The sequence below is a fragment of the Lepus europaeus genome, chromosome 16, assembly GCF_033115175.1.
Source record: "Lepus europaeus isolate LE1 chromosome 16, mLepTim1.pri, whole genome shotgun sequence".
Classification (NCBI taxonomy): Eukaryota; Metazoa; Chordata; class Mammalia; order Lagomorpha; family Leporidae; genus Lepus; species Lepus europaeus.
In genome coordinates, this window is record NC_084842.1 from 47,413,628 (window position 1) to 47,433,793 (window position 20,166).

General features: G+C 43.4%; 1 protein-coding gene across 1 annotated transcript in view; it reads right to left on the minus strand.

Moving 5' to 3' along the window:
- The window catches only part of KIF13B (kinesin family member 13B), a 212,894-nt gene that overhangs the window by 12,448 nt on the left and 180,280 nt on the right, over positions 1–20,166 (minus strand). Inside the window, exons 36-37 of the mRNA XM_062212673.1 lie at positions 15,206–15,317; positions 13,204–13,337 (exon numbers count right to left, since the gene is read on the minus strand). Of these exons, the coding sequence (XP_062068657.1) occupies positions 13,204–13,337; positions 15,206–15,317 (246 nt within the window). The remainder of the gene's footprint in view (positions 1–13,203; positions 13,338–15,205; positions 15,318–20,166) is intronic.

Consider the following 20,166-nt stretch of genomic DNA (forward strand, 5'->3'; position numbering starts at 1 on the left):
TGAGCCTTCTATATTTGGCAATGGCATGTGATGAATCCAGCAACCTTTTTAAGGGTACCAAATAAATCTACAAAGCCTATTGAAATCTTAACTGTGCCATTTGTCCTTCATACATAATAGCTCAAATTTCCAAATGTGTATTGTTTGCATTTTAATGCTCGTTTGCATATCCCCTGTGCAAGCAGTTGCCTCCTATTTCAGGAGCTCAAAACATTTCAGATCATAAGTTCATTAATACTTACGACACATCTGGTAACTATTAATAAAAATGACTGCAAAGTATTTTGCAGCTATAAATATTAAGGAGAAGTCCCATGAGGCAAGCGAATATAAGTATAATTATCGACATTTCACACAGCGGAATCCGAAGCTCAGACAGCATTTACTGAAGAGTTAAATGCATTCAGGTTGCTCTGCAAGTTAGTGACAGGGACAGAAAAGGACTAAGCTCTTTCAAGCCAGGTGAACCTGCAGTCATGCCACCTACCAGGCATAGCTGAAACCTAACATGAGTAGGTTCTAGGCAACAACATAGCTCAGGGAAATTGTGGTGGCCACTTTTCAGATCTGATCCTGCTGTTCTTTAAAACTGACTTATTGGAGAGGGAGAGGGGGAGATGGAGGGGATGGCAAGGGCAAGATCTTTCATAGGCTAGAAAATTCCTGAAATGCCTACAACCACCCCTTGCTGGGCTGAAGCCAGAGCCGGGAACTCAATCCAGGTCCTCCACGTGGGTGGCATGGACCCACCTCCTAAAGCTATCATTTGCTGCCTCCCAGGGTGCATATTAGCAGGGGGTTGCAATTGGAAGTGGAGCTGAGAGTCAAACCCAGGTAATCTGATAGGGGATGTGGGCATCCCTTGCCATGTCTTAACTACTGTGCCAAATGCTCACCCTAGAGATTGCCGTTTTTTAAATTCTGCTTTTAATTGTCACATAGAGAAGAAAGACTTGCAATTTCACAGCTTGACATCAAAGCTATTTTGGAGATCTGTCTGCCCAGAAGAATAAACTCCGAAGTGCTTGGCATGACACAGAAATTCCCCCACAAGGCTGCCCCTTGACTTGCTCATTTTACTCTGAACTCCCTGTACGCTCTGCTTTTCCAGACCCTTCTTCATGCTCTACCTTCTCCTAGGGAAGCATATTCCACCCTGGGAATACCTACTCATTCTGAAGTCTCAGTTCCAGCATGACCTAATCTTCCCAAAACTGTCACCAAGACACGCACACATTACAGCATCTACAGCACTGGCCTGTACTTGTGCCGTCACCTGTTCCCGTGGCTCTAAAGGAGCGTCTCTAAACAAGCTCTTAAAGGAGAGGGAGTTAAGTATCCTTCGTCTGTTTCCTTACACAGAACAGTAACCTACAGTCTGGTGAATGGATAAATACATCAATTCATGAGTTACCTAAGAAATGACAGAAGACAGAACTGTATGGTTATATAGAAACTGGAAAAGAACAAACACTTGGAAATTCAGGTGTAAGGGTAGAGATGTGGGAGAGGAGGTAGCAGAGGCAGGAAATAATTTTTTTTTCTTTTTCTTTTTTTCTTTTTTTTATTTTTATTTTTTGACAGGCAGAGTGGACAGTGAGAGAGACAGAGAGAAAGGTCTTCCTTTTGCCGTTGGTTCACCCTCCAATGGCCGCCGCGGTAGCGCGCTGCGGCCGGCGCACCACGCTGTTCCGATGGCAGGAGCCAGGTGCTTCTCCTGGTCTCCCATGGGGTGCAGGGCCCAAGCACTTGGGCCATCCTCCACTGCACTCCCTGGCCACAGCAGAGAGCTGGCCTGGAAGAGGGGCAACCGGGACAGGATCGGTGCCCCGACCAGGACTAGAACCCGGTGTGCCGGCGCCGCAAGGCGGAGGATTAGCCTGTTGAGCCACGGCGCCGGCCAGGAAATAATTTTTTAAACTTTACCAACATTGAGTTTTCTAGTGAGTTGCTTTCTTGTTTGAAAGGAAATCTTTCCTGATAATCACCCCTTGCTCAGAGTTCAAAAGATGCTTCAATGTAATTCTTCACATGTTGGCTACATTAATACAATCCTGTACATCTTCTTCTCCCGCTAGACTAATGATTTAAATTCCAGTACAGGAAATGATTTTTAAGGGAATATACAACAGGAGAAATGAGGTTTAGTTTTTACTGCAACTAAGCAAGGACCAATCTTTCACTTTCCTTCTGCTACAGTGGGAGAAAACATAAGCAAATGAGGCAAGCAGAGGTGCAGCCCACAACCTAGCACTTCTTCATCTTCAGAAGGTTCTGATAAAAGTCACCCCACCTGGAATTAGAATCAGCCATGCCTAATTATCTAAAGATCCAGGCTCAGCAATAACCTCCTCAATAGAAACATCTTTTTTTAAAGGTTATGCTAATCAGGGGAGGGGTGGTTTGCCCAGAAGAGTGGGCAGAGGAGTTGGGAGGTGGCTGGCAGAGCACACCAGGCCCTGGCCCACCCCTGCAGCTGCCCCGCCCCGCCACACGGCCTACAACTTCCAGCTCCAACATGCCAGGGTGAGGGCAGTGTTTCTGTCCACCTGGCAGTCGTGCTTCCTAACTGCCTTCTAACTGATACAGAAGAACTTTGTTGGTGTTGCCTCCGGAGTTGTGCATTCGGAAGACGTCACCCACCCATCTTTCACATGAGCTAAGCAGCAGCATCTAGGGGGCAGACAAGACACCAGCTGGTCCTCCCACAGACACTGCTACCCTACCCGCCATGTGCCCCCGTCAACGAGCGCATCACAGTACCAGCATATCAAGCACAGATTTGTGACCAATATTAAAATCCCTCGTGAGATTTTCAGATGCACTTTAACAGTCTTCCAATTTTGTTCTCCGCAAATCAATCTTCCAGGCTATAGCCCGAGGGAGCTTTCTGAAATACAAACTTGAAGATGTCCCTGTTTCCAAGGCTGTCAAGGACTCCCACCACACCCAAGCTTTTCAGTAAGGAATGGGGAAGAGGAGAAACTGTGGACAGGTCCTGTTCAGTGTATTTCCATGGCTGGGCTGGGCCACTCCTTCAAACCCCTTACCGATTTATTTATTCATTCAACAAACATTATTACCTGGATATTATTAATCAAATTTAGCTGAAATCTCTTACAATCACATTTGTACATTTCATTTTGTTTTCTGAATATATGGCTCAGTTCTGCCACTCACCAGCTCTGTAACCTTAGGCAAGGCACTTAACCTTACCTCAGGTCCCCTCAGCAAGGGTGCTCTCATCAGACACGCAGCCACTGCTACATGTGGCCACCGGGCACTTAAAATGTGGCTCATGTGACCGAGGAAGCCATTTTTCACTTCGCTGAATTTTAATTAATGGAACTTAAAAAACTGAAGTGCGTTTAAGTATATGTGGGATCCTCAGCCTGGACATGTGGATCTACTTTTTCAACTTTAAATTGTGTATACTCTAAATGCAGACTATTCTCAGTGAATTAGGATGTGCTAGAAATGTAAAGAGACAGCTGATTTTGAGGCATCTACACTATTGGTGAGTATCCCCACAGTTTTTCCTATTGATTACAGGATTGATGTAACAATGTTTGAACAGACTAGGTTACATAAACTGTATTTTTTTAATTTTTAATTTCTTACATATGACTATTAGAAACTTTTAAATTACACGGCTTGCATTCTGTTTCTGCTGAACACGGCTGGTCAACCCAGCACTGCTGTTGAGACAATGCACACCAAGTCCTTGGCGTGGAGCCAGGCACACAAGACACTCTTAAGTACACTGGTGACTATCACAGTTACCATAATCCAGGAAATCTGCATGTTGTCTTCAAAGATTTTTGAGTTGGCATACCCTAAGTACATTTTAAAACAATCACTCAGCATATTTGATCTAAAAATTCAAACTTTCTAATTGTGTTCATTAGTACCCTCAAAATTAATTTAGGATGCAAAATTACTCTATTTTCTTTCAAAGAAATTGAGGCTTTATTAACTTACAAGTATGTACCAGGTACCTACCATATTCTAGAGAATCTTTTTCTTTTTCTTTTTCTTTTTTTTTTTTTTTTTTGACAGGCAGAGTGGATAGTGAGAGAGAGGGACAGAGAGAAAGGTCTTCCTTTTTGCCGTTGGTTCACCCTCCAATGGCCGCCGCGGCCGGCGCATCTCGCTGATCCAAAGCCAGGAGCCAGGTGCTTCTCCTGGTCTCCCATGCGGGTGCAGGGCCCAAGCACTTGGGCCATCCTCCACTGTACTCCCGGGCCATAGCAGAGAGCTGGCCTGGAAGAGGGGCAACCGGGATAGAATCCGGCACCCCAACCGGGACTAGAACCCAGTGTGCCAGTGCCGCAAGGCGGAGGATTAGCCTGTTAAGCCACGGCACTGGCCCCATATTCTAAGGATGTGCAAGAAGCTGGGGACATAGCATGACCCACAGTCTCTATGCTCATCAAAAATACGAATGTGGGGTCTAAGGCCCAATATTCCTATTAACTTCAATTACATAAAACAAAAGGCCCATTTCTCATCAATATTTTATCACTTGATTCAAGGAAAAAACTACCATATAGACTTAATTCGCTGTATTACATATGTTAGTCTAATTTATCATTAAATATTACATAAACAGAATTTTAAATATTAACATTTCTGGAGTTGCCAGAAAATATACAGCTTCTTATTGAGAATAGATAGTTTATGTTAAAAACTTCCATCCTGGGGCAGACAGAGGGTGGCTCAAGTACCTGGGTTCCTGCCACTCACATGGGAGATCTGGATGGAGCTCCTGGCTCCAGCCTGGCCCAGCCCTAGCTTTAGTGGGCATTTGGGGAGTAAACCAGCAGATAGGGGATCCCCCACGACCACTCCTCTGTCACTCTGCTTTTCAAATGAAATTTTTAAGATTTTATTTATTTATTTGAGAGGCAGAATTACAGACAGAGAGAGAGGAGGAGACAGAAAAAAGGTCTTCTATCCACTGGTTCACTCCCCAAATGGCTGCAATAGCCAGAGTGGAGATGATCTGAAGCCAGGAACCAGGAGCTTCCTCTGGGTCTCCCATGTGGGTGCAGGGGCCTAGGCACTTGGGCCATCTTCCACTGCTTTCCCAGGCCACAGCAGAGAGCTGGATCGGAAGAGGAGCAGCTGGGACACGAACTGGTACCCATATAGGATTCTAGCTCACTATACCACATCACCAGCCCAAATAAATAAATCTTAAAAAACAAAACCAAACCTACATGATCATTGTTAAAACTAACTTAAATATTTTACATGAAAAAAAAATTAATATACTTTGAAAAAGGCTATTATGTACTTCATCCAAAATGATGCAATAACTTAAATCATAGAAAGTTTGTTAAGGAAAGTTTGTTTATCTAAAAACTTTAAAAAAAAAAAAAAAGGTTTAAATCCAGTCTGTCATTATGCCCTGTGAGCTAAGAAATTGCTTTTATATTCTTAATGGTTGATATAAATCAAAAGATTGCTTTATGATGCAAAAGTTATGTAAAATTCAAATCCTAGGTTATAAATAAAGTTTTATGGGAACAAAACTAGACTTGTTTAATATCATCTATGATTAGTTTTGACAGACAACGTGACCGTAAAACCTAGTTATGTTTGCCAACTGGCTGTTCAGAAACCTAAAAAATTTACTATATGGCCTTTAACACAAAACACTTGCCAACTCTGGATTTAAAAAATACACAATGCCCATTCCCAAAAATGACCAGCACACAGGCCTCTTCAACTAGTTTTTTGTGTAAGATTTATTTTATCTGAAAGGCAGAGCTAGAGAGAGAGAGGGAGGGAGGGAGAGATCTTCCATCCGTTGGTTCACCCCCCCCCCCAAAAAAAAAAATGGCCACAATAGCTGGAGCTGGGCCAAGCCAAAGCCAGGAGCTTCTTCCAGGTCTCCCACATGGGTACATTGGCCCAAGGACTCCACTGCTTTCCCAGGGGCAATAGCAGGGAGCTGGATCAGAAGTCGAGCAGCTGGGACTTAATAAATTTCTGGGTCAAAACAAAAGCTGAGATGAAAGTAGGGGCATTTTGGCCCAGGGGTTTAATCATAGTACCTGGGTTTCATCCTTAACTCCAACTCCTGACTCCACTGCTAATGCAGACCCTGGGGAGGTACAGTGATGGCTCTATTGGTTGGGTCCCTACTACCCTCATGGGAGACTCAGACTGACTTACTCCTGGCTCCAACCTGGCGCAGTCCCAGCAGCTGCAGACATTTGGGGAGTGAACTAGCAGATGGGAGCTGTTTCCCTGCCTCTCAAAATAAACAATTTTTGAAAAAACAGAGATAAGAGTCTCCAAACAACAGCTAAATAAGAATCCATCAACCAAAGCACCTGAATGGAAATCAGATGCTTTGAATTAAACAAACAAACAAAAAAAACCAAGTCTGCTCTACAAGGTCACAAGGCCTGGGCAAATTTCCCTTTGTTTATTCCAGAACTTAGTGGATGCAGCATACCGTGTCCATGTACATTTATCATGGGTGGTATTAAATTGTAGAGAAAACAGTCATATGTACTGTTTTTCTAGATAGCCCAAATGGCTAAGAAAAACTGACGGCTAGAAAACAAGGTATAGAGGATGGCCCAAGTCCTTGGGCCCTGCACCCCATGGGAGACCAGGATAAGTACCTGGCTCCTGCCATCGGATCAGTGCGGTGCGCCGGCCGCAGCGCGCTACCGCGGCGGCCATTGGAAGGTGAACCAACGGCAAAAGGAAGACCTTTCTCTCTGTCTCTCACTGTCCACTCTGCCTGTCAAAAAAAAAAAAAAAAAAAAAAAAGAAAAAGAAAACAAGGTATAGATAGGCTTTCTTAGGCTTTCATAGTTAGGATGGTGAGCTCTTATTCAAGACACAAGTTTCTTTTACCAGGGTAGTCTAAGTATGATTAGCCTAAAACAGCATCCTTGTGTAAAATGGAAGAAGTATTGCTTGTGCTCATTCCACGTTTTATATACAGAAGAATCACTAATGAAAGATGGGTAATTATCCAAGCATCTTTCAATCAGTACCAGAGATTTGCAGGGTATTGCTCTGTGTACTCAAAGCTTCATACACCCACCACTCTTGAAGCTATGCTGATATTAGGAAAAATACCCCTGGGATTGATAAAGCATCGCTAACCAAAGGTGGCAGACACTAACAGAGATAGGCTGGACATGTGACTGTACTTTTGACTGTGGAAATTAAGTCTGACCATTAACTCTTTAATTCCCTAGATTAATCAAACATGTCATTTACAGTCCCTAACTCTGCAGTGCATAAATATAGCTTCATCTGAACACAAACTTCTAGATACATGAAAAAAGCTATTATGCCAAATTAATTCAATCTAACTAATTAGAGAGCAGGAAGTTCTTTCAATTATTTTATGTGCTGTCTGAGAAACACACTTGAATATGAGTACAGATTTCATTAATTGCAGTTCATTATTTTCCAGATTCGTTACTAAACGTGCATCAGAAGGTCAAAGACAGTAATTTTGTCAGCTGCCACCTCTTTCAGTGCGTACGGTATCCCTGCACTTCTGGAAGGCAGACAGAAACTGATTACAAACAGAAACAAATCTCCATAAAAACGAGAAATGTAAGTCTTTATGAGTATGTTCAAGCCTAAAGATTTTGTAAATTAAGAGACTTTTAGAAGAAAAAACCATTAACTCCCATTTTATACGAACATCCACAAACACTTCCTAACCTATCTTATACATAATACTAAAGTATAAGACCAAGAAACTAACAGCACCTTGACCCGAGAACCTGCTGATTCCAAAGATCTAGTTAATAAACAATCTTTGCACTCCATTTCTCTGTGGTTATGTATCTCCGCATCTTTGCAGGAGGGAGGGAACTGAACATTCTTGTCTGAATAGATCAAGGACACTCTGATTAAGAGGTTTCTTCTTAAAAAGATTTATTTTACTTGAAAGAAAGAATTACAGTGAGAGAGGAAGGGAGGGAGAGAGAGATTTTTCCATCTGTTGGTTCACTCTCTAGAATGGCCACAATGGCCAGGTCAAAGCCAAGACCCTGGAACCCCATCCAGGTCTCCCACACGGTAGCAGGGGCCTAGGCTGCTTTCCTACACACATTATTAGCAGGAGCTGGAGGGGAAGTGGGGCAGCTGCTGCACTCCAACACCAGTCCCTGTAAGCACTTCCGCGATCATCATTCTTTCATTACATAACACGTGCCTCAATTCCACCTACTCAACCAGTGGAAACAGGAGGAATGACTGCAACAAACAGAACCTGTCCCAGGCCGGTGCTGTGGCACAGCAGGTTAATGCCCTGGCCTGATGCGCCGGCATCCCATAAGGGCGCCAGTTCGAGACCCAGCTGCTCCACTTCCAATCCAGCTCTCTGCTGTGGCCTGGGAAAGCAGAAGATGACCCAAGTCCTTGGGCCCCTGCACCCACGTGGGAGATCCAGAAGAAGCTCCTGGCTCCTGGCTTCAGATCGGCACAGCTCCGGCTGCTGTAGCCAATTGGGGAGTGAACCATCGGATGGAAGACATCTCTCTCTCTTCCTCTCCTCTTTCTGTGTAACTCCGACTTGCAAATAAATAAATTAATCTTAAAAAAAAAAAAAAAAAAAAAAAAACCTGTCCCTAGTCCTCAGTCCTTACCTGGATAATTTGATGGTCTCAAAAATTTCCTGTTATTCAGAAAAATAGAACAGAAATTTCAGTTGTTTTGGTGTAACAGAATACCTTGCTATCATTTTACTTCTCAGTTGTTACCATTCGCTTTCTTAATTGCATTTTTACTACCCATACTTTCATCTCATTGCTCCAGCAACATCATCCTTAAGCAGATCTTCACCTCTCAGTACTGCTAGCCCGTGAATGCCTCGACAGCTAGCTCTGAGTCACTGTTAGCTCAAGCTATAAATAACTCCTGTAATCCTGCCTCTTAAGTCACCGCTGATGTTATATTCTGAAAGAACTCCACCTGGCCACTGCACTTCTAGTTGTTATAAATCCAGAGCCGAAAGCAGTAACCGGTGTTGTCTGAGGATTCCCGGCAGGGTGGGAAGCCTAGCTGGAGTGCTGTGAACCCTCTCACTGTTATGTCTGCTTCAGAGAAGGAGGTTCAGGCCTCTGAACTCAACTGGGACAAAAACCTAAACGTGGAAGTTTTAATATCGGTCCCAGTGTAATTGTAGGAAAGGGGCAGCAAAACCATTTTGTAAATGATGAGAGGAAAAAGCAGGAGTGGAGTAGAAGTACAATCTGTTCTTAAATACGGGCTGTACGGATGCCACATACTCTCCCCACAGGACCCCAGGACAACTGGGGGATTTCGTCTAGTTTTTCAAGCTGCTTCACATTACAAACTTGAAGCAACATTACTACTGTTTAACATCTGCACATCTTTTTTAATTAATATAAGGAGAACAGATTTCAGGCAGTTCATAGGTACAGTTCTGAGAAGGTAACTATGCTTCCCTTTCTTCCCCTAAGCCCCTTCTTCCTTATTTTCTTTAATTTGTACAAGGATAGGCACTCAATCCACTCTATATTCACAGGCTTATTTCACCACTACCCATAATATTCAACAAGTACATCTTATGCAATATTACTATCAGTATTTACTTCCCCCATACAGAATTGATCCAGATTCCTTTTAGACATATGCACTGATTTGTCTTTCTCTGGATTCTATCTTTGATGTTATTCTAAATATCTAAACATCCAACAGTGCTTATTTAATGATCATTTGAATAGTTCACGGGAATTGGTGCCCTAACAGAGACTAGCAGTAAAAAACAGACAGACTGGAAAAGGAGTGGAATGGGTACTGAAGCCGCTGCTAAGCTGCACCATTAGAGGCTTCCACGAAGTGATGGCAAAGCCAGTCTGCACACAGGGTTGTCTAGCAATGGGCAACAGCATTGGCTTTGTTTCAGACAGAGAAAGCCATGGACACAGAAGCCACTGAATTTCTGTAACCAATCTCACAAAGTCTCTCATACTCTCTTTGGTAGAAAGGGGGACAAAAGTGGAGTGGAGATGGCAGTCACTGGGCAAAGAGAGCTAAAATGTGTGGATTTGTCTGGCTTGAGGAGCAACCTCTACTTGCAGGTGACAGGGCTCTGCCTTAGGCCATATAATGTTCAATGCTCCCTCTGTGGCTCAAATGAACACAGACAGTAACTTTCACAAGTGTCTAGATGTCAGCTAGAACATATGCATTTTAAAAAATTCCCCTAAACAATCTTGTTATCCTAGGAGTGTTGTAACAGAGTCAAGATGAAGAATTTCGGAAATGTATCTGAAGTTCCTCATCTAGGTAGTTAGATAACATGCTGCTCACTGATGAAGGAAATGAGCTAACACTGCCTTTCAAAACGCAAGTGCAGCCAGATGCTACCTGGAGAGAGTCTGCTAGTTAAATGAAGAAGACAACAGTTGTGCCATTTGCCAGCCAGGTCTCTCACCCCACTCTGGGTTCCCCTTAAGGTAGGACCCCAGCAAGACAACTGGAGAAGCAGGGGCAGTGCTGGGATGAGGCCCAGCTGAATACCCTCAGGCTGTTAAGACTGGCGGTGGTCTAAGCATGATGGACTACCTTCTCCCCCCCCCCCCCCCCCGAAAGAAGCAGAGAGAACTGGAAAGTGAACACTGGTCTGAAAAAAAGATACCTTCAAAGAAGGTATCCTTTCTCTGATGGGAGGAGAGAACTTCCATTTTGACTATGGCCTTGTCTAAACAAAATTGGAGTTGGTGAACTCAAGAGGCTCCCATAGCCTTGGCAGCTCATAACAAGAGCCTCGGGTGACAACTGACGTCATAAGTAAGAGCGTCAATTGTTAAATCAACAACAGGAGTCACTGTGCACTTGCTCCCCATGAACGATCTCTGTCCTTAATGTGCCGTACTATGAGAATTAATGGTATAACTAATACTCAAACAGTACTTTACACTTTGTGTTGCTATGTGGGTGCAAACTGTTGAAAACTTTACTTAGTATATACTAAATTGATCTTCTGTATATAAAGAGAATTGAAAACGAATCCTGATGAAGAATGGGATGGGAGAGGAAGTGGGAGATGGGATGGTTGTGGGTGGCAGGGTGGTTATGGGGGGAAAAAGCCGCTATAATCCAAAAGTTGTACTTTGGAAGTTTATATTTATTAAATAAAAGTTAAAATATATAAAGAAAAAAAAAAGATACCTTTTCCCTGGAGACACCACAAGGAAGAGAAGCAGAGGTTTTTTTGTTTTTTCTAAGTCAGAACCTCTACTACTCTAGTAAATGGGACTCCATTATTATGAAGATTTTAAAAAAATAATGAAATAGTCCCGGTTGGGGCGCCGGATTCTGTCCCGGTTGCTCCTCTTCCAGGCCAGCTCTCTGCTGTGGCCAGGGAGTACAGTGGAGGATGGCCCAAGTGCTTGGGCCCTGCACCCCATGGGAGACCAGGAGAAGTACCTGGCTCCTGCCTTCGGATCAGCGTGGTGCGCTGGCCACGGCGGCCATTGGAGGGTGAACCAATGGCAAAGGAAGACCTTTCTCTCTCTCTCTCTCTCACTGTCCACTCTGCCTGTCCAAAAAATAAAAATAATAAAAATAATTTTTAAAAAACCTGAAAACAGGGGCTAGCGTTGTGGTATAGGAGGTTAAGGCACTGCCTGCAACAATGGCATCACTGGTCAGAGTCCTGGCTGCTCCACTTCTGATCCAGCTCCCTGCTTGTGTGCCTGGGAAAGTGGCAGAAGGTGGCCAAAGTGTCTGGTTCCCTGCCATCTGTGTGGGTGAGATGTGGATGGAATTCCAGGTTTGCCTGGCCTAGACCTGGCCATTGCAGCCATTTGGGAAGTGAGCAAACAGATGGAAGACATCTCTCTCTCGCCCCCTTGTATTTTTAAAAAACTGAAAATAGCTTTAAAAATCATAGTTGTAAATACAGTGGGGTATTTTTTCAACACTATTGTAATTTTCTGGACAGCTTAGCCTTTAGCAAACAGCAATGGAAAAACAAAATTTATCAAATCTTAATGTGAATAAGAATCTCCTTGGGTGCTTATAAATGTAGATTATAAGTTATCCCAAGGTAGGCTATCTATGGTTTACCAAGGCAGGTTGAAAACTGTTGTTTTTTAAAAGCTACCTTGGTGATTCTGACAGCTGAGGAATCATCCTTTGTGAAGCAACGTAGGACAGAATAACAGACATAACAAACACTGGTAAAAGCCAGTTCTGCCTACTCAGTCCCTGTGACTCAGTTTCCACAGTCACAGATTCACTTCGATGGCCGTCAAGGACACTCTGTGTCTAAACGTTTCCTAAGTCTCGATGAGTCATGTTTCTCATCTACCGTGTTTATGTGTATGCTTGTGTGATGCTAGATTGGAACAACTTTATATCCACACAGCAGTCGAATAAAACAAATTCCATCTCCCTTGAAAATGCATACTCATAGACTTCAGAGAATCCTTTCAACAGTTAGGTCTACTACTCAACTGCACTTCTGCAATTTGAATGTTTCAAAGAACCTGATGTCAAAAGACCTACTTCAACAACTGAACTTGCACGGTATGTGTTTTTGAATGAGTATAAATAAATCCTCATTTATCATTTTCTGCTGAGTTAACACCTACATAAGGCTAGAAACTGCATTTCCAACAGGGTTTCCATTCGCCACTGCCCAATAGCAGCTTCCTGATTGTCTGGAAAACTGTGAAAGCATTTTCTCTAACATTTATCCTGGGGCTGAGAGTTTTGAGCAAAAAGGAAATAAGACAAGCGATCACTTTTCAGTCCAAGCACAGGTTTATCCACAGCCCAGGAAACAGAGGTTGAGAGGGAAGGACAGTCATGATATAAAATTGTTTGAAAAAATGAAATGAAATCAAGAATTAAAAATAGAATTACATTTTCTACTTGGCAGTACACAAACAACACTAAGTGCACTTCATAAATTTTACTATTGTTGCTCTAAGTGATATTACCATAAATCACATTAGTAGCGTACTTGGCAATTTTAAAAGCAAAAAGGATGGAGTGTGTCAATAAGTTTAAACAGCTCTGTTATCTCTGAAGAGAGTGGAAGAGAAATTATCACAAGCTTTTACTCGGTCTCAAAGCCCTCACAGCCACTACCCTTCTCCCTCTGGCTTCAGCACAACAGCATCGCCACCAGCAATTTATTTTACAAATATGCACCGCTGCCTTCCTGGTGCTCTGTACCTGATGTGTCAGGGGTGGGAGCTGTTTGCCCCTCTTTTCATCGCGGACGGGAAAGAGAGACTTCAGCAGCTTTGGCATCTGCGGCACAAAGGATTTTACCGGATTCAAGTAGGAGGCTGCAAAGCTACCAAGTCCTGTCAACAATATTGAAAGGGAGAAAAAGATATAAACAATGACACAGAATCTTTTCCTGCGAATTTTCCAAATATTATTTGTAAGCAAATCTAACAATATAATTCTTTTTAATTCCTTTAATAATTATCATCAGGGACTGGTGTTGTAGTACGCCAGGCTAAGCTGCCACTTGCAATGCCGGTATTCCATGTCAGACTGCCAACTAAGTCTTGGCTACTCGACTTCTGACCCAGCTCCCTGCTAATGCACTGGGAAAGTAGTGGAAGATGGCTCAAATACATGTGTCTCCGTCATCCATGTGGGAGACCCGAATGCAGCCTGTGGCTCCTGGCTTTTGCCTGGCCCAGCCTGGCTGCTGCAGCCATTTGGAGGAGTAAACCAGCGGATGGAAGATTGATCGATCGATCTGTCTCTATGCCTTTCAAATAAATAAATCAATCTTCTAAAAATATATAAGAAAAACATATTAATGTAGTTACCCTGAAACACAATGGTGTTTCCTTTTCCAACTTAATGGCAGTAACTGTGCTGCTTCCAAAATGTTGTAGTCTGCAGTGTTCCTATTGGAATCTGCAGGGTAATCCACCCGCCTCCTAGTCACCAAGTGGTGCAAGCACCGACTTCTGACATAGAACAAAACGGGACTGGATTTTCAAGTCACACAGCCGATAACACACACGTGTAGCTCTCCATGTAGACTATGAGTCTTTGAAGTCCAGAAATAAGTCATACTGAACTCTAATTTTTGGTAACTATTTAGTGAAGGAAGATGATAAAAGTGGTATTTTGGGAAAAGGGAGGTATTTGCATTGTTTTCATAAGACAGGGAGAGATGTCCTGAATTAACTATAGTCTTATCGATGGTTAATTACGAAAGGCTGGGCTCAGAGGTGCAGACAATACCTATGATGCAACATTTCTGCCCCCTTATTAGTTTACAGGAAGACCTAATCCAAGTCACAGGTGGTAAAAAGCTGTATCCACATTCCCTCTTTAAGAAGGTCAGCAAAGAACCATAGGAACATTCACGTTCTGCTTGCACAGAAGTGCACTTCCCTCCTAAAGCTCTACTCCACATAACCCCCGAAAGGTCTCCACATGCACTGGCCATACAACTGGTAAACAGACCCGTACCACTGAGAGGCTTCTCCATTTTACATAAAACAGTAAAATAGCAACTTTAAGTAGGCTGGAGAAGAAAATATATTGAATCACGAAAGTCATCACTAAAAAAAATAAAGCAAAGAGAGAGCTTTAATGTGAATACATTACAATTTAGTTCAGAAAAGTCAAATAATTCACAAGAAGACAACAGGGAAGGGAGATCAAAGAGGATGATAAATATACAATACTTAGGAAGAATACAGGGTCAGAAGAATATAATCATCTTAGTGCTGAGGAAAAAACTGGACAATCTAGAACTTTCTAACAAGTTCAGCTAACATTCTACAGTGAAGATGATCCTTAATAAAAAGCTGGACGATAATCAATGGCTTCACACATCACCAAAAAAGAGACAGGCATTCGTGTCTTCAGGCCCTTCTCTACGCACACGCTCAGATTCACCTGCATCTGGTCAAGGCTGTGGATCTAACCACCACTTTACAAGAAACACAGGGTGAGCTTTGTGTTTCAAAAACCTCATGGGAATACGAATACATAAGAAGTCTTTTTGTACAAGAACTTGGCTTATGGGACAACAATGTACAAGAAGGAACACAAGATAAATTTAACAAACCAAAATCTGTGTAGTTCAACATGTTAAGACAAGAGGGAGAAAAACCCATATGGACATTAATAAAATAGTGGTTACCCGGCAGGAAATCAATTTTCATGACAGTGATTGACAAATGAAAAGACAACTCACCTGGTTCTGGGGAATGGTTATTTGGGGGACACACAGGGAGGGCTGGGGGGACTGGAGCCATTCCTCTGGAAACTGCTGTTTGGGATACATCCTGTTGACTTTCCCACCGGCCCTAGTAAGGACAAAAACCATTATTTTGTTTCAAATTAATCAATCAGCAAATGGCTTAAAGATATTCAGGAAGGCCGGTGCCGCGGTTCACTAGGCTAATCCTCCGCCTGTGGCACCAGCACCCAAGTTCTAGTCCTAGTTGGGGCACCGGTTCTGTCCCAGTTGCTCCTCTTCCAGTCCAGCTTTCTGCTGTGGCCTGGGAAGGCAGTGGAGGATGGCCCAAGTGCTTGGGCCCTGCACCCGCATGGGAGACCAAGAGGAAGCACCTGGCTCCTGGCTTTGCTTTGGCGCAGTGCACCGGCTGTAGCGGCCATTTCGGGAGTGAACCAATGGAAGGAAGACTTTTCTCTTTCTCACTGTCTAACTCTGCCTTTCCAAAAAAAAAAAAAAAAAGATATTCAGGAAAAGAACTAAGAACTTACAGATTACTGAAGCTTTATTCTCCTTATAGGACATGATAAATCTGATTATGTAAGTGGTTTTCTTCTTATACTCGCTCATAATGCTCAATGCCTTAATAATACGACCACCGTGCATTCGGATCACCCTTCCACTTTGTAAGTTATGACCTCCCAAGTGAGTTCCATCCTAACGTTTTTCTTTTGATGAATCAAATCTTTTTTAAAAAAAATATTTATTTATTCATTTGAAAGGCAGAGTTATAGAAAGGTAGAGGCAGAGAGAGAGAGACACAAAGAGAGAGGTCTTCCATCCGCTGGTTCACTCCCCAGATGTCCACAATGGCTGGAGCTGGACTGATCCGAAGCCAGGAGCTTCTTCCGCATATCCCACACAGCTGCAGGAGCCCAAGCACTTGGGCCATCTTCTACTGCTTTCCCAGGCTATAGCATGGAGCTGGATTGGGAGTGGAGCAGCCAGGGTTCGAACTAGTGCCAACATGGGATGTCGGCACTGCAGGCGGTGGCTTTACTAGCTATGCCACAGCGCCAGCCCCCCTAAGGCTTCTTCTACTACCTCACGTGCCTCCCCACAAAGGGTGGGTACGTGAAGGCATATCTTTGGAAATAAATTCTCCCCTAAGTTCTGTTTGAGGACTCGTCCGCTCTTGTGCCTCAGGACATTTTTCTCACTTCTGCTTCTCCACTGAAATCGGAACACAAGGCTATTATTGCCAGGGAGGAGCAGGCGGAAGCACACGCTCCAGGAGAGACAGGTCCAGAGTGGGCATTCCACCCACTCACACAGGGCCCTGCAGTGAGAATGCTTAGCCTGTTACCAAGTGTCTCCGTTTTCATAGATATTCAAGGAAAATTCCAGTTAAACCCAAGTCAAATAATCACAAGTTCTCAATTATGGAAGCCTGTGAATTAACAACTTTTACTGTAGTCTCAACTTATTTTCTAAGTTCCCATGAAAAAGAATTCACTGTGCAGTACAAGAAAAATGCCAGGTGGCTGGCGCTGTGGTGTAGCAGGTTAAGCTGCTGCCTGCAGAGCTGACATCCCATATAGGCACCAGTTTGAGTCCCGACGGCTCCACTTCTGATCCAGCTCCCTGCTAATGAGCCTGGGAAAGCAGTGGAAGATGGTCCAAGTGCTTGGGCCACTGAACCCGTGTGGGAAATCCAGAAGAAGCACCTAGCTCCAGCCTGGTCCAGCCCTGGCCATTGCAGCCATTTGGGGAGTGAACCAATGGACGGAAAATCTAACTCTGCCTCTCAAATAAAAATAAAGAAGAACAATGCCAGTCAGGTGATGGAATAAATGAGCATCGGGAAACCTGGGATAAGCCATCACAATGGTGATGTCACTGAGATACTGCTAACATCAGTCCTATGGAAAGAACGAAACCCCAAGCACACATTTCTTGTACAAAAAATAAAAAAACAAGCCACTAAGAGATGCAAATCTTTTAAATGCTTTAAGTTCCCTCTGATCCTCTGATAATCACTGATGGTTCCTACTACAGTTTCACTGTGGTAATTTAATACGACTTTAAGCCAGCATGCGCCTAACGAGTGCCCTCGACAGTTAACTCCAGTTTTCTTTACAACCGCCTGGAAATCAGAATGGAAACAGTGAGTTCTGTGCTGCTCGTGAAGATGGATGGAGCTGGAAAGCCCTCTTAGGTTTCAGGGTTTCAGATATGTATTGGAAACCTATCTGCTTTTAGCAGCAACCTAAGCACTGATCATAAAATCAATCAGCCCTAAGTGATCTGGATCCTGTTTGCCTCGGAGAATGCCACTTTTCCCTAGGAACTCTCTCAGCACTTGACATCATCTTAAAAACCGGTTTGATGTTCTGCCTTCATTAGGAAGCACAGAAAACAAAACAGACAGGAGCACGTGATGGGGAGAACATGAGGTCTGCAATCCTTCACTGTAGGAGCACTTGTGTTACTATGGACTTCATGCTGATTTACATGCTTTAATGCTTTGCTAATGTTTTCTGCATTTAAATTTAATTATCTGTCTGGGAAACTGCAGCTTTGTGTACCCTGGATATCACAATCAGGTGACTGAACACTGAGGTCAATAATCTTTGGAGCATCTCGGAGGATGACAAGACCCAGGCTGTTTGCTATGTCAGCCTCATACAAGGCTGCTCCAAAGACAACTTAATTTGAGAATATATTTCTTTTCTCATTTGAGATTTTCTTCCTTGTTGGGTGGCTGACATAGTTGCTCTCTGTCCTTTAGGACAATGAGTAGCTGATCCAGAGTAATCACCTAGGCCGTGTGATACTGAGTTATCCAGCGACAAATCGAGCAGGTGTTACCTCTTCCCCAAGGCACACTCGGGGCTCCACCAGCTACCCACGTCACTGCCGTATCAAGAAGGAAGCAGTGCTTCCAGCCACAGACACTCCCACACTGCAAATGACAGCACCTGAAAGGACTGTACAGTACTTGGGACACGCAGCACCTCCACCAGCCACAGTCACAGTCCTGGCAGCCTGGAGAAATCTCACCTGCTACCTGTTCCGAGGTCTGACTGCCCTGTGACGGGGGTCTCAAAGGGACGCAATGGGCTCTGCTTCCAAGGATGATCGGGCAGTACGACACTCGTCCCTCCTCTGATGCCCAGCTCCAGGGAACACTCCACTGAAACCCTGCCCTCCGTTCTTTCTCTCCTGCGCTGCCTGTTGTCCAGGGTCTGGCTACACGCTCTGTCCCTTAGGATAAGGCAATTACTGTCTTTCCAGTAACTTTTATATGCATGGCTGACCTCAGCCTATCCTCCCTTTACTGACATGTTGGGGAAAACAAATGAGGCAACCCAGTAGTTCAAAGGAAGATGAACTCAGGATTGTGAGCAGCAAGACAGGGGAACATTTAGCTCTCATAAATAGTTAAGATCTAAAAATGACTGAGTGCAGTATTTCGTTACCTCCACCACAGCAATCTACACCCTACACCACCTGGAATCTCAAAAGCTCAGTTTCTAACATTCTGCATGTCTACCAATCGTCACGATCAGTCACAAGGAGGACAAAAAGGCAAGGTTCCAGCCTTGTTTGGATCTCCAAGTTAGCCTTACACTTATCAAGGATTATTTGTCCTATTAGGGGGAGTTCAAAGACAGTTCGAGTTGATACATCAATCATCTGCAGTGCGTACCGTGCTTAGAGGCAACAGCATACAAGGCTCTTAGCCAACTTGAGGATGTGACTTGGTCCCTGTGGGTACCTAGTTTTCCTGTTTCTGCTCCTCTGCCAGAGACAAATTCTTTGGGTTTTCCATAAAAGGGTCTGGTTTTGATCAGGAAAGTGACAAAGAGGCAAATAAAGAGAAGTGCCAGTGACATTTCAGGTCCAAAGGTAGCTTCTAATGCATCTAAAGAAGAAGTGACTCATGGTTGGCATCAGTCTGGAGCAGTGCTACACTAAATAATTATAGTTTTCAGGAAGGTGATGTAGCCAAAATACACAATTCTGTTAACAGAATATTCATTCAAGCTATTGACTAATTTTAATTTCATGAAAAACTCCTATCAGAAAATGAAAAATGCCCTACTTTATCAACTTATTAAAAATATAACTTCCTCTAAAATGGTTTTCAAAGTAACAATATTTCTGTTGACAGCATTTCTTACATTGCAAAAGATCTCAACATACAGGCAATGTTAAGGTGGAAAGACGGACAATACAATGGAATTAATTCTACACCTAAATATCAGTTGGTAGATGGCCATAAAAAGCCTGCTGTTTTTATTATACCTACCCAAAAAAGGCCTTACCATAATGATGACACATCCAGTAACAGTAAATAGCAACATCACTTCAATTAGGGGTCATAGTTTATATTTTTAATTGAAAGACATCCCAAGATTGATGTTAGGCTCAAAAGTGAATTTAAAATTCTATGTTTTTGAAGAGGTATTCATTTATTAGTTCCATCTCGGAGGAGTTCAGTCTTTAAGATGCAGGAAGCACCAATAACTAAGGGGAATGCAGGTCAAGGCTGGCCTAATTCAAAGTGTTATCAGTCCAAACCATGAGCTCATTTTAGGAACACTGCTACTTCCTCCAACACCCTCAGTAGCCCTGATCCTATCAGACCAGTCTGCTCCCAACTCCCTGCCACCCTCCTCCCCGATGGATGAGTCTCTGTGAAATTAACAAGATAGAAAGGGAAACCAGAACAATCCAGTGGACTCCCTGCTTCTCGACATGAAGCAGAATGTCACACGGATGTGACATGATGTAGAAGACACAGCCCCTCAGATGCTGAAATCTAAAATCCTAGTTTGAAATCCCTGACAGAGAGGTAGACACAGGCACTAATGGAAACAGAGAGCACAGAATCAGCCCCACGAGTCAGGAAGGCAGATGTAGTTAATGTAATTAGGAATTTCATTTATTTCAATATGTACTTTCTATCATTT